The following is a 15,797-nucleotide window of genomic DNA, read 5'->3' on the forward strand; positions in this document are numbered from 1 at the left end:
GGTCGAGAAAACATTTACTTGTAAACACATCAAACAATGTTTAGAAGGCAGCAAACAGGAGTTATTTTATTTTATTTTGTATCTTGTTTTATAAGTGACAAATAACACCGAAAATTATTGTGGAAACAGTTTTTTTTAAAAATGTTTATCTATTTAAGCACTTATTTATGCCTCATGCAGACTTATCTTTGTCCAGGTGCCATAAAACGTCAAAACCTTTCTTTCAGGTATCTTATCTCTCTTTTGGGAGAACACTAGTTAGAAAAATACCAGTCTCTAGTACAAACATTTGCAGTGTCTCATGAAAACAAGGCAAATAATAAGATAAATATTAAGAAGACACAAAAACACAAAATTCATTACTATAACATCAGCGAGCGCGGCTAGAGTAGGGGAAGCTCTGCTGTCAGCAGAGGACGTCACAATCCCTGGTTCTACCCATGTGCAGTTTACAACATACTCATCGTCTTAGAACTCCACGCTCATCGCAGTCAATCAATCACTGTCGTCACCGACCCACTCGTGAGGCTGCTAGGGACTGATCTACACTCAAGTACGTGACGTTCACCCATATACGAGCGATCGAATGTGACCAGAAAGTCACTCGTGTATAACGGACTTACGGAAGTAAACTTTACGATATTCAAGATAAAATTCGGATAGGCTGAGCCATAAGGTTCACACTATAAATTACTGAAGGAATGCTTTGTATCGTATAGAAGGTGATACAGCTGCCCCTACCGCTGTCGTTTTGTGCAACTCGCAGTGTTATATCTGGCCTTCAAAATCCACGCGCGAGGTTTTCATATTCTCTTGCTCAGTTTGCGCAAACTGACAGTCAGACAGAAAAAATGAAGAGGATCGTTTTTGTAGGAAATTTAATCTAGTTGAATTTGGTATCGGGATACGTTTCCGATAGAGCGCCTAGTTTTCGAGTTATTCGACAAAAACGTACAAAAGTTACCTTCAAACGCACCTCTACTGCCACGCTCAGTACCCACCTGTCAGGATTTCTAGTATGTTGTTCATGGAACTCCCTCCTACCACCGAACAAAAACTGCGACACACGAATTATTTCCCACATATGACCTTTTCTGGTCTTCACTGAGACGTCTTATTAGGCCACCGGCTTAGTCGACCACATACAAATTGTAAAATTAAAGCCGCGCGGAGAGACCGCTCGGTTAGAGGCGCCATGTCACGGACTACGCGGCCCCTCCCGCCAGAGGTTCGAATCCTCCCTTGGTCATGGGTGTGTATGTCGTTCTTAGCATAAGTTAGTTTAAGTTTGTTTAGCCGGCCGAAGTGGCCGTGCGGTTAAAGGCGCTGCAGTCCTGAACCGCAAGACCGCTACGGTCGCAGGTTCGAATCCTGCCTCGGGCATGGATGTTTGTGATGTCCTTAGGTTAGTTAGGTTTAACTAGTTCTAAGTTCTAGGGGACTAATGACCTCAGCAGTTGAGTCCCATAGTGCTCAGAGCCAAGTTGGTTTAAGTAGTGTGTAAGTCTAGGGACTGATGACCTCAGCAGTTCGTTCCCTTAGGAATTCACACACATTTGAACATTTTTATAAAATTAAGGTTTACGTAAATTTTACAAAACTGTTTCGTAAATTTTAACAGCATAAAATAAGTACATCGCTGCATTCGTCAGGCGTTCTGAGTTAGAAACTGCAATACTTGCAAAGCTCAAGTTTACATCTAATTGCCAACATAATTAGTTTTAGCGTAACGTTTACAAAAGTCGTTTTTCATTCATTACCCTCACAGGCACTTTAAATTAATGATGTTAACCTATTAGCCGATTGTGCTGGTGGCGTAATAGCCCAGTCAATAGAGAACAAAAGAACGAATGTAGGGAATAGTTCGCTTAGTGCAAGGCGAGTGTGGCACGATGAAGGTACTAAAAACCCTGACTTGTGATGGGGGAGTGTGGCGGTGGAGGTGCGTTTGAAGGTCACTTTTGTAGGTTTTTCTGGAATAACTGGAAAACAGCGGCCTCCAGCAAAAATGTATACCAGTACAACATTTAACTACATTAAATATCCTACAAAAAAAGCTTCTCATCATGTTTTTCTGTAAGACTAACAGTGTGCTCGTAGCGGGCGAGAGAATATGAAAGTCTCGCGCTTGGTTTTGAAGGCTAGATATAACATTGCACGCTCCATGAAACGATAGCGGTAGGGGCAGCTGAGTCACCTTGTGTAATGCACTGAAACTAAAACACGTTTGCAAGAACGGTATTAAAAAAAAAGGCATTAACATTGACACCAGCAATATACTCACTGTGTCGCACAGAGGAAGTTCATTCGCTGATACATCTTTACTCTTAACAAGTCTGTTTACGAAGGGAAACCCTCAAAGTGGAAAGAAGATTTTCATTAGAAAGAATATGGAACGACAAAAGACTAAAAACTGTTATGGTGCAAGGGCTTTAATTAGCGTGTCCCACTTTCAAGTCATAATGGGTCCTGCAATTAATGAGATCTCCTTCTGATGAAACTTAATGTACGTGAAAGTAGCGAGTCGAACTGAGAGTGCAATAATATTTTGTTGACGCCCATAGGGAGAAATGGCCTTGGTAATAAAGCAAAATAAACCAGAGCCTGCGTCGAAACATTTTGGTGTTCATTTTTCCCACGCGCTATTCTAGAGTAGAGCGGTAGGGAAATTCTGGAGTAGAGTGGTAGAGAAATAGTCTGAATCTAGTCCTATGAACTCTCTGTCAAGCAATCAAGCGTGAATTGCAGAGTAATCATGTAGATGCAGAGGAATCTGATTAAATTCTAGATTTCACAGTAAGTGAGTTGTACGCTAGTTAACAGAAGGTAACGACATATTCTCTTCATTCAAATCACGCCTAACAAACTATTTCGACAGTTGAGGCTGCTTTGTTTTCCATCGGGGATGTTAAGAGGTTATTACTGGTTTCAGCATGAATTGCTAATTATAAAACCTAATTCTAAAATAACAAGATCGACGGATCTTGTTCAGCTGACATGTCCGGTAAATATGGTGTGATTCTTGGTGGTGCACAAGAGAAGATAACGCACCGAGAGAACTATACGTCTTAGGAGACACGTGTGTAGCAGACGTCGGCCAGCGTCTGGCTGAGTGTGTTTGAACCCGATACTTTGGCCAGTTTACTTATGTCTCATCCTGTGCTGGGCAAACACTCGTGGCACTTATGGTACTCGATTTTTTAGGTACGTATGGTACACTAAGATGCTACATCAGTGGATCCCAACCGTTCTAAGGCCGTTACCCCTGCTAGCACTCCCCACCCGCTCTCCACACTCTTATTAACACTAATGCAAATCTAAACCATCGTGCATTTGTGGGACATGCATGACAGACGTATTCGTGGACATCCTGATTACCGACAGACTCTCCGAGAACTCTTATGGGCTGAAGAAGAGAACGTACACCACAGGACATACTTAAACGGAGCATGTCACGTAGGTGCCAGGTAGTGATAAACGTTTGATAAACGCTCACGGAGGGCATACACGTTATTGAAGCTCTCAAAGTCCAATGAAAATCACCCGGGATGACGGTGTGAATCATTGTTCCCACTTTGTTTTCGACACCAAAAGTTCTAGTAAGTAATGATGTTTTGTCATGTAATTAATTTTTTAAAGATGACTGTATAATTTGGTAACATAGCCAGTTCTATATTAACGCGAATTCTTTACAGACGAATGGAAAAACTGTTAGAAGCCAACCTCGGGGAAGATCAATTTAGATTCCGTAGAAATGTTGGAACACGTGAGGGAATACTGACCTTACGACTCATCTTAGAAGAAAGATTAAGGAAAGACAAACCTACGTTTCTAGCATTTATAGACTTAGAGAAAGCTTTTGACAACGTTGACTGGAATAATCTCTTTCAAATTCTGAAGGTCGCAGGGGTAAAATACAGGGAGCGAAAGGCTATTTACAATTTGTTCAGAAACCAGATGGCAGTCATAAGAGTCGAGCGGTATGAAAGGGAAGCAGTCGTTGGAAAGGGAGTGAGACAGGGTTGTAGCCTATCCCCGATGTTATTCAATCTGTATATTGAGCAAGCAACAAAGGCAACAAAAGAAAAGTTCGGAGTAGGTATTAAAATCCATGGAGAAGAAATAAAAACTTTGAGGTTCGCCGATTACATTGTAATTCTGTCAGAGACAGCAAAGGACTTGGAAGAGCAGTTGACCGGAATGGACAGTGTCTTGAAAGGAGGGTATAAGATGAACATCAACAAAAGCAAAACGAGGATAATGGAATGTAGTCGAATTAAGTCGGGTGATGCTGAGGGAATTAGATTAGGAAATGAGACACTTAAAGTAGTAAAGGAGTTTTGCTATTTAGGGAGCAAAGTAACTGATGATGGTCGAAGTAGAGAGAATATAAAATGTAGACTGACAATGGCAAGGAAATCGTTTCTGAAGAAGAGAAATTTGTTAACATCGAGAATAGATTTAAATGTCAGGAAGTCGTTTCTGAAAGTATTTGTATGGAGTGTAGCCATGTATGGAAGTGAAACGTGGACGATAAATAGTTTAGACAAGAAGAGAATAGAAGCTTTCGAAATGTGGTGCTACAGAAGAATGCTGAAGATTAGATGGGTAGATCACATAACTAATGAGAAGGTATTGAATAGAATTGGGGAGAAGAGGAGCTTGTGGCACAACTTGACTAGAAGAAGGGATCGGTTGGTAGGACATGTTCTGAGACATCGAGGGATCACCTATTTAGTATTGGAGGGCAGCGTGGAGGCTAAAAATCGTAGAGGAAGACCAAGAGATGAATACACTAAGCAGATTCAGAAGGATGTAGGCTGCAGTAGGTACAGGATAGAGTAGCATAGAGAGCTGCATCAAACCAGTCTCAGGACTGAAGACCATAACAACGACAGCCAGTTCTCAATTATTGCTCGATGGAATATGGCAGAAGCCCAAATTAATGTTTGAGCAGTGTAGCCTTAATCGAGTGTACATGAATTAAGCAATAACGTAGACTGACATACAGTCGCGCGGAAATATTGAAATTACTACTTTTATGTTAATGAGTGTCGGCCAGTGTGGAGATTCCAAAAAAATGGCTCTGAGCACTATGGGACTTAACATCAATGGTCATCAGTCTTCTAGAACTTAGAACTACTTAAACCTAACTAACCTAAGGACATCACACAACACCCAGTCATCACGAGGCAGAGAAAATCCCTGACCCCGCCGGGAATCGAACCCGGGAACCCCGGGCGCGGGAAGCGAGAACGCTACCGCACGACCACGAGCTGCGGACTGTGGAGATTCCAACTGACGAAACAAGACCTCCAGACCAGTGACGTTTATCGTCTGCCGCGTGAAAAGAGCGAAGTGATGGGAATACTTACAGTTGACGCTAAGGGTGACGTTGGTGTCCAGACGCGCCCCATCTGGCAGGGCACGATTCCAGACGACGCAGCGGTAGACGGCTCCGTCATCAGTGCGCGCAGGAGTCAGCGACAGAACGGCCGTGGTCGGGGAGTCCCTCCACTTAGACGGTCGGATTTCCGCCTCCAGAGGATACGTGTTGCCATCCCGGTACCATCTGACCACAACACAAAAAGTTAGCAGGACCCTATAAACTAATGTTCTGTTGTGTACATACGGTAATGTTTCACTACCACCTGTGCCTCAAATTGTCAGTCCAGTTGAAGAACCAAACTAGTACAACAGCGCCATGATATCATTCAGGGTGCATAGGTGTGTTTCATCAGTTACAAGAGGAGGTTCGGTAAGTCATTCTTCATCCCTCGAGGTAATATCGCTGTTACGGGTGCGGGCAGATTCAGCTATAAAAAGGTGGAAGATCATATGTGTATCAGAAACAACAGAGGACCCAGAGTGGAACCCTGTGGTACACCATGTGTGATTCTCTACTGTTATTTAATTAATATGGGACTGATACAAACTGTTCTCTGTTATGCGCGTAATATTTCAGAAAATGACTCTGCCATATCTACTGTTCCATAAATATTTCACCCTTCCCATGAGAATATCTTTGTTCAGGAAAGGTTGGCTGCAGGGTGCACGATGTGTCATAATGTGCCATTCACCTGTACGCTGTCATTCACTGATGAGTCAGAGAGACATGCAACTGCGGGTGGAATGACTGGCAGTAAATGGCAATAAATTGCCGTTAGTAAAGCCAAGTGTCTGAGCGTGGCCTCTCTCATACTGGCCACCTCTGCAGGACGAAGCAACGCTGTTGTGATGAGAGGGCAGAGACAAATTTAAATGAATATTTGCCCTCTATTTTAGAAATAACGAGACGAATGTGGTAAAGCCTTCAAAATGTTGTGTAAAGTCTAGACACTAGCATTAAGCTTTTAGATTTTTAGTGTGCTGCTGAGTGTCCAACGTATTCTCAGATACGGCTACCTGCTCTATTGCTTTAATGTTTTGCACTGGAAATTTAGAACAAGTTAAAAATGAAACATTCGTATTTCTCTCCCTCCCTCTCTTTCTCTCTCTCTCTCTCTCTCTCTCTCTCTCTCTCTCTCTCTGTGTGTGTGTGTGTGTGTGTGTGTGTGAGAGAGAGAGAGAGAGAGAGAGAGAGAGCGAAAGAAACAGAGAGGCAGGGAAAGGCAGAGAGCGAGAGAGAGAAGGAGGATGTTTCAGCACCTTTTTAGTATCAAAACTAGACATGATTGTCTTATTGGGACTGCCGCGATCGTTCTTTGAATAAAAATATGGCATTTCAGTCTTTGATAGCTATATTTTATTTATAAAATAAAAAATAGGGATCAAAGACTGAAATGCCATATTTTTACTTTTTAGTATTTTAATTCTAGTCGAAGTTCATTATTCTGCTATTTTTATCCACACTAGTCTAAAAAAAACAATTAGCACTGAGAACATCAATTCTTGTCAAAGTTTTAGTGTTCTGCTTCTTTTATCCACATTCGTCTCAAAAAAATTTAGTGCGAGCACTGAAGACATTGGGTAACAATGGTAAACTTGCTTCGTCAGATTCGGATAGAATCCTAAGCTTTCGATGACTACCTTCATCGTCGTCAGGGACTATGTCTGATTGTACTGTAACTGACGAAGCTCCCATTTTCCAACTATGCCAAGAGGAACAAAACATAGCGCGGCATATATTCTGCGGTGTAACAACGAGCAAAATGGATCGTGTCCTAAACAGGCAAGTAATCAGATGGGTCTTCCGGCCACCCCGGAAAATTAAGGAAGTGGTGTAACCTGTTACAGATGATGTCGGCTTGAGAGTATCCGAGATTTACACACTGTCCAGTTACCTTAATGTGACTACCCCTCGAAAGCCTGAACAACCACCTTTTGCAGCCTGGACTTCTGTGAGACGTGCAGGAATGGAGTCAGTGAGGTTCTGGAAGATACCACAGATGTGGAGCCATACTGACCCCAGTGCTGTGGCCAGCCATGAAGACATTCCCCCAGACCATAACGCCCCCCCCCCTCCCCCCCCCCCCCCCCCCCCGGGCTGAACACTTCCGAAGATTGTTGCAGGGTGTTTACTTGAGCGTTTCACACCGCACACGACAATGGCCATCTTTCATCTTAAAAGGCCACCTGTCGCCACTCACTGGACGTTCATTTGCGCTATTGGCGTGCAAATTCCAGCCTTCGTCGCCGATGAACAGTAGACAATTTGGTTGCATGAACGGCCTGCTGTGGAGGCCCCTTTGCAGCAACGTTCGCTGAACGGTCATTGAGCAGACTCTGTTGGCAGCTCCTTGATTCATCTGGGCGGTCAGTTGCTCAACAGTTGCACGTACGAGGGCAGTTCAATAAGTAATGCAACACTTTTTTTCTGAAACAGGGGTTGTTTTATTCAGCTTTGGAATACACCAGGTTATTTCCCAATCTTTTAGCTACACAACACTATTTTTCAACGTAATCTCCATTCAATGCTACGGCCTTACGCCACCTTGAAATGAGGGCCTGTATGCCTGCACGGTACCATTCCACTGGTCGATGTCGGAGCCAACGTCGTACTGCATCAATAACTTCTTCATCATCCGCGTAGTGCCTCCCACGGATTGCGTCCTTCATTGGGCCAAACATATGGAAATCCGACGGTGCGAGATCGGGGCTGTAGGGTGCATGAGGAAGAACAGTCCACTGAAGTTTTGTGAGCTCCTCTCGGGTGCGAAGACTTGTGTGAGGTCTTGCGTTGTCATGAAGAAGGAGAAGTTCGTTCAGATTTTTGTGCCTACGAACACGCTGAAGTCGTTTCTTCAATTTCTGAAGAGTAGCACAATACACTTCAGAGTTGATCGTTTGACCATGGGGAAGGACATCGAACAGAATAACCCCTTCAGCGTCCCAGAAGACTGTAACCATGACTTTACCGGCTGAGGGTATGGCTTTAAACTTTTTCTTGGTAGGGGAGTGGGTGTGGCGCCACTCAATTGATTGCCGTTTTGTTTCAGGTTTGAAGTGATGAACCCATGTTTCATCGCCTGTAACAATCTTTGACAAGAAATTGTCACCCTCAGCCACATGACGAGCAAGCAATTCCGCACAGATGGTTCTCCTTTGCTCTTTATGATGTTCGGTTAGACAACGAGGGACCCAGCGGGAACAAACCTTTGAATATCCCAGCTGGTGAACAATTGTGACAGCACTACCAACAGAGATAAGTTGAGCACTGAGTTGTTTGATGGTGCTCCGTCGATCATCTCGAACGAGTGTGATCGCACGCTCCGCCATTGCAGGAGTCACAGCTGTGCACGGCCGGCCCGCTCACGGGAGATCAGACAGTCTTGCTTGACCTTGCGGCGATGATGACACACGCTTTGCCCAACGACTCACCGTGCTTTTGTCCACTGCCAGATCACCGTAGACATTCTGCAAGCGCCTATGAATATCTGAGATGCCTTGGTTTTCCGCCAAAAGAAACTCGATCACTGCTCGTTGTTTGCAACGCACATCCGTTACAGACGCCATTTTAACAGCTCCGTCCAGCGCTGCCACCTGTCGGAAGTCAATGAAACTATACGAGACGAAGCGGGAATGTTTGAAAATATTCCACAAGAAATTTCCGGTTTTTTCAACCAAAATTGGCCGAGAAAAAAAATGTGTTGCATTACTTATTGAACTGCCCTCGTATATTCGCCCGTACACAATTCTCGCAGCCGTCGTTCACCCCTCTTATCTATGGCCCGTTGTGTACCATAGACCCTCGGCGCCGGTTTTGGATAGTGCCATTTTACCTTGCACGCTATACATCTACCACAGTGGCACACGAACAGCTTACAAAACTATACGTTTCGGAAACGCTTTCACCTTTGGCCGGAAAGCCAATGGTCATGCCCTTTTGGACGTCAGATAAATTGCTCCGTTTTCGCACTGTCTTCCGCCCCCCGCGATCAGTTTTGTACACCCCCACTGCTAGTGCTGCCAGCTGCCTGCCATCTGTAAGTGTTTATTACACGCTGACGTCGAACATTGCCGACCATTTTGCTGAATATCAACGTCACTTTCAATGCCGAGAATTTTGAGAAATCAGCGGTGGCCGACCACAGCCTATTAAACAAGCACAATATTATGTTCGAACATATGAGAATTCCGGCTCACGCATCAAACTATTGAGAGACTGATAAGGAAAGCTGTGGAAATTAGACTACGTGATGATAACTTCAATACAGACGCGCACATAGCAATGCATGGGGGCGTGTACCTGCTAAAAGAAGAGCAAAGAGAAATAATTCACATAGTTTATTGCCTGAAACGAGAGGTGGCTGTGCAAGCTACGCCGTACAGCAAGAGCAAACACAACTCACGGACGCAAAAGGCCAACACAGTATATGTCATTCCGTATGTCGCCATTACGTCGCCTAGGGAATCAAATGACGTCCCATGAGCATTAAAGTGGGAGCCTCGCCGGTTTCAAAGAGTCCAATAATCCTATTCTCTTCCAGAAAATTTCCAGGGCTAGTACGCTGCCTCACCTCTACAGACTCACTACACCAGCCCCACATCTGCACGCGTTCCACATTCTCTTCCAGTGAGATTTCAGTCTCCTCCCAAACCAAGAAATCCGGCCCCATATATACCCTTCCTTCTTCTTTTGTCTTTCACAGGTTAGGGCTATCGATCTATTCTGGCCACAATTCCATCTTTTAATGGGCATCCTGTGTCTCCCTTTCCTTTGGGTTTGCATCTTTAGCTTGCTTCTTTCTTCCGTTCGTTGCAGATGATTATTCCAGTTTTGTGTATGTTCTTCTACTTTGTGGTTTACTGTAAAATTATTCAATTCTTGTCTAATGTTTTCATTAGTATCTGCCGAAATTTTGTGCGATCTTTGACTGCTGTGGAAATATCACTTCAGCCGCCTGAACGTGGCTAAAATCTTTCCTCTTCATAATACACGATTCGCTGCCATACAGTAGAACAGGTACAGCGATATTTGTGTGTTTTCGTGTACCATATTTCCTCTGATATTTCTGTAATTTAACTAATCTTACGAACTACAAATCAATCCCATCCGTCCCACATCACCAGAGCTCCCTTTTCCTTCCCACCTTTCCCTAAGCCTTTTCTCCTGTATTATATCTTTCCCTAATCCTTTTTTCTCTTCTTATTGTGGCTTTACTGACTGTCCCAACTACTCCCTTCTTGTCTGTAAACATCCCTCTTCTCCATCGACACTACCCACCAGTCCTCCATCATTGTACATACGCCCTCCTACCCTAATAAACACCCAATTCTTTTCCCTTCCAACAACGGATGACTTTTTCCAGAACAGGTCCTTCGATTTTTAGAGACAGTCAATTGCTTCATTTGAAAGATCAGTGTGTTACACTGTGTTTTAAATGAGTTTTTATTGTGATTCTTCTACATCTTTCCTATTCCTGTTTTACATTAAAAACAAACTGTGTTTCCTTCACATAAAAATTCTTTGAAAAATAACTCCCCTCCTAATTTAGTGTTTTTCCATCTTTATGTATTGTCACACGCCGTTTGGCTGAATTGGTAGTTGACTGTACCGCTGCCAGCTCCCACTCTCCCCGCCCCCTCCTCAGGCCATATGGAGCGAGATGGATGGAAGAACAATAAAGAAATAAAAAATAACGTGCGAGTAGGAATGGTACAGCGAGGGTTCCGTGCAAAATCAATTAGCTATATAGATAGTTCATCCATCCCTGGAATCGAGAATCTCTATTATCTTCGTCTGTTATCGATATCGATAGTAGCAAGATACCGGTCTCGGGAAGTCCACTAATAAATCAATAGTTTTCGAATTTTTTCCTTTACTTGTATCGTGAAACCTTGCGTCTTGTCAAATTTCAAGTACCGTACAGGTTATGACGATGGGCTTGTGAGTATCAAAAGGTCTGACGTAAATGGACCTATCTTTTGATTGCTTTGACTTGATAAGCTAAATTTTTTTACACTGCCAAGGGACTGCAAATCTGAATCTGGGACATAAATTTCAACTTTATATGTCTGCCCACACCTGATTCTTAAGTAGCCGGACAGTCAGACAGACAACAAAGTGATCCTATAAACGTTCAGTTTTTACTGAGTGAGGTGCGGAACCTTCAAAACGGTGGCTCCTGCTGATAATGATGGAAACAGTCATCGAAAGCTTGGGATTTTATCTAAACTTGAAGTGGAAAGTCAATCAAGAACATTTTATCCCAAGACTCCATCATGAAAGTCTGCGTAGCCACTGTTGTACGCCCAAAGCATCACAATTATCATTACTCAGAAGCCCAAAGCTGCCCATTCAGAGGCCAGACCAGTCGACCAACCCTCCTGCCAAGCAGGTCTGCCTTGACGCGTTCGTCTTTGTGTTGCACGATTTTGTAGCGGTCGCGTCCAGGGTCTGTGTCCGACAGCTCCACCTCCGCACCGCTACCTGCTGGCCCCTACCTCTACCTGCCACCTCACAATTGGCAGTTTTCCCTTCAGTTTTGGCCTGGTGAAAACCGCCACGCATCTGGGCGCTAGTGGGGTCCGCCATGCAGTCGCAGTGTGACCACACACACAGTCAGACCGGTCGGTGACCCACTGAGTGGGGGAGGGGGAAGGCGAGCGTTGGCCGACTCGTCAGCCTATGAAAGGGCACCTTAAAGGCGTTCACAACCCGACTGATCCGCCTACCCGTCGCAATGTGTATGTGGACACTGGCGACTGTTTGGCTGGACATACCTGCCCTGACGGAGTGTGGGATGGCAAGTAATGGTTGGGGCTAGCAGTCAGAGGTTCGCCGGTCGAAGCGACGGACCGGGATCTGAGACCCGAATGCGAGTCCATCGCCCAAGCACAGGCGAACGGCTCGGGACAGGCTTCCGACGATTGTTGCAGGGCGTTTACTTGGATGTTTCACACTGCACACGTCAATGGCCATCTTTCATTTTAAAAAACCAGCTGTCGCCACTCACTGGACGTTTATTTGTGCGATTGGCGTGCAAATTACAGCCTCTGTCGCCGATGCACAGTAGACAGTTTGGTTGTATGAACCGCCTGCTGTGTAGGCACCTTAATAGTTGGACAGTCAAAGTGATCCTGTAAAGGCTCAGTTTTTAACGATGAGATGCGGAACTTTCAAAACCGTTGCTCCTGCTGATGATGATAGAGACAGACATCGAAAGCTTTGTATTCTATCTGAATTTGAGGTGGGAAGTCGACCAAGAACTTTTCATCTAAGCACTCCATCGTGAAAGACTTCGTAGCCACTGTTGTACGCCCATAGCATCACATTATCATTACTCAGAAGCCTAAAGCCGCGCATTCACAGGCCGACCAGTCGCCCAAGCCCTTCTGCCAAGCAGGTCTGCCTTGACGCGTTCGCCTTTGTGGTGCATGATTTTGTTGCTGTCGCGTCCAGGGTCTGGGTCCGACAGCTGCACCGGCGCACCGCTACCTGCTAGCCCCTAACTCTACCTGCCACCCCACAATCGGTACTTTTCCCTTCAGTTTTGACCTGGTGAAAACTGCCACGCTTCCGGGCGCAGTCGCAGTGTGACCACACACAGTCAGACCGGTCAGTAACCCATTAAGGGGGGTAGGACGTCAAACGGGCCGACTTGGAGCAGGAGAGGCATCACAGGACATTTTAATTTCCAGTGTCTATACTTTTACAAATAAATTCATAAAACTTCGTCAGCATCACCAGGAAGGATTCAGGATTCACACTCATTGCAGTGGAAGTTCTAAAACATAACAAAATAATTTTTTTTTACCTGCGAAATTTCATCATTTTTTCACTTACTAATGGCTGCATTTCTTGCTATAGGTACACTTTTCTTCATAAGTTAGAGAGATTCTTCGATGAATTTTGCACATCATACATACCATACTCACAGGAGTATGAAACTCTAGAATTTATTTAATTTATGAAAAAACGAATGAACTGTTATGTTTCAAACTTCATGTTTAGGAAAAACACAAATTTTATAGTTAATTACCTCAATTTTTACCACAGTTTTTAATAGATTTAGAAAATTCTAGAGCTTCATACACCTTTAAGTACGGTTTGTGCACAATTCATCGAAGAATCTCTCTTACTTATGAAGAAAAGTGTACCTACTGCAACAAATACTGCCATTAGTAAGTGAAAAAATGATGAAATTTCGCAGGTAAAAAAAATTTTATTTTGTTATGTTTTAGAACTTGCACTGCAATGAGTGTGAATGCTGAATCCTTCCTGGTGATGCTGACGAAGTTTTATGAATTTATTTGTAAAAGTATAGACATTGGAAATTAAAATGTCCTGTGATGCCTCTCCTGCTCCAAGTCGGCCCGTTTGACGTCCTACCCCCCTTAAGTGAGAGGAGGGGGAAGGCGAGCGTTGGCCGACTCGTCAGCCTATGAAAGGGCACCTTAAAGGGGCTCACAACCCTACTGATCCGCCCACCCGTAGCAATGTGTACGTGGACACTGGCGACTGCTTGGCTGAACCTACCTACCCTGACGGAGTGTGGGATGGCAAGTAATGGTTGGGGCTAGCAGTCAGAGGTTCGCCGATCGAACCGACGCACCGGGATCTGAGACCCGAATGCGGGTCCATCGCCGAAGCACAGGCGAACGGCTCGGGACAGGCCCGCTTGGCGGGCGAGTCGGTGGAGTGGTCCGCTTGTGTATGCGGGCCTTAAGACGAGTGACAAAACTGGTAGCATTTACCTGATGGTGGGAGAGGGCGACCCTCCGACGGAGGAGCAGGCGAGCTCGGCGGGCTTGCCCTCGGTGAGCGTGGGCGCAGGACCGGGAGCTACCTGCGGAGGCCCCGGCGGCGACAGCACGGTCAGCTCGTAGGCCTGCAGGTGCAGGCTCTTGCCCGTGCCCGGCTCCTTGATGTGGCACTCGAAGCGGCCGTGGTCGAGCTCGTAGCTGGAGTTGGTGATGAGCAGGTCGTAGACGCCCTCCTCGGGCCGGTGGTCGAGCGCGTAGCGGGTGTCGAGCGGCGTGCGCTGCACGGCCACGTTGTCCTGGCCGCGCCGGTTCGTGCGCGTCCAGTAGTACGTGCGCTCGGCGCGCTCCGTCGACGCGCCGTACCGGCACTCCAGCGTCACGTTCTGGCCCTCGCGCGTGTCGCGCGACTCCTCCCGCGCCGCCCACGCCGGCCCTGCGAGCACACACGCAAAGCACACCCGTCAGCGCTCTGAACACGAGGAACAGTCACAAAGTTTTCATTATCAGCTCGGAAAAATAAAGTTACGTAATTACGTTTATGCTTGTTTGGACGTGCATGCCTTGCAGTCTTAGAACCTGTCAAAACCTGCGGTGCAGTACCGTCGCACGCCACTAGACGACCCAAAACGAAAGGGCCCCCTTCGAATAAACCCACTGGGCAACAGAGTAACAGGATCACTTTTTCGAAACCCAGTAATTCCCACCCACTGCAAAGCATAAGTTTGAAATCTGGCTCAAAGGTGCGTAAAACCTTCCTCTGTAATGCTGGCCACGCGTGGTGCCTTGCGACGTCACACTCGGGCTCGACGACGCTTCAGACAGCAAGAAGTCGACACTTGCGAAGAAGAAGCCCAAGCTCAGAAGTTCCTGAGATGTATGAGGTGGGGTAATGATGTCATATTGGCACCAAATTTCACCACAGTTCAGCCCAATGCCACTGTGGACGTGTGACACGAGCGGAAGTTCGTCACACTCCCTCTTACCAACATTTAACCCTTTATTTTCCCTCCTCGGCGATGGCGGTGAGAACCGCGAAGCCCAGCGTTGAAATCACTCGGTTTTCTTATCAGTGGCTGAGGAAAACACTCCAGACACTCTGCCGCTCCGAATCGGCATGAAGAGGCCGCAGGGGAGCGTTGATTCACATATATTACGCCGTCAAAAACGACCGTTCGCAGTGCAACGAGCAAGAGGAAGACGTTGACGCTGCTGACAGCCTCGGGGGTTTCAACCCTTCTCTAAGTACACTCTGGCGATGCATCCCCATCGAACATTATCGCATCCGGTTTGAGCGCCGCTTTATCTGAACTGTTGTACAGGTCGGAACTACTAGCAACCGTTCAGAACAATTCGACGATATTTGCACTAATCCAAATGAAGTCCTGGGCGCTTGCATCTCCATGCGGCCTTTCCGTACCGATTCTGAGCGTCGGTGTGTCTGGAACGTTTACCTCGGCCAGTCATGAGAATGATGCGTAATTTCAACGCTGGGCGTCGTGGTTGTGTCCTCCATCGCGGAGACATCAAAAGAAGAGGTGAAACGTTGAGACACGTCCACTGCTGTACTGGACAGAACTGCGCTGAAATCTCGTGCCGATGTGACATCGTTAACCACCTTACACATCACATGAGCTGAGTTGTGACTTTTT

The 15,797-nt window shown here is 45.7% G+C and overlaps 1 protein-coding gene across 1 annotated transcript in view; it reads right to left on the reverse strand.

The window, feature by feature from the left end:
• The window catches only part of LOC126416934 (hemicentin-2), a 116,135-nt gene that overhangs the window by 42,452 nt on the left and 57,886 nt on the right, over window positions 1–15,797 (reverse strand). The window contains exons 2-3 of the mRNA XM_050084815.1: window positions 14,140–14,581; window positions 5,376–5,572 (exon numbers count right to left, since the gene is read on the reverse strand). Coding sequence (XP_049940772.1) covers window positions 5,376–5,572; window positions 14,140–14,581 — 639 coding nt within the window. The remainder of the gene's footprint in view (window positions 1–5,375; window positions 5,573–14,139; window positions 14,582–15,797) is intronic.

This window comes from Schistocerca serialis, chromosome 8 (assembly GCF_023864345.2).
Source record: "Schistocerca serialis cubense isolate TAMUIC-IGC-003099 chromosome 8, iqSchSeri2.2, whole genome shotgun sequence".
NCBI classification, from domain to species: Eukaryota; Metazoa; Arthropoda; class Insecta; order Orthoptera; family Acrididae; genus Schistocerca; species Schistocerca serialis.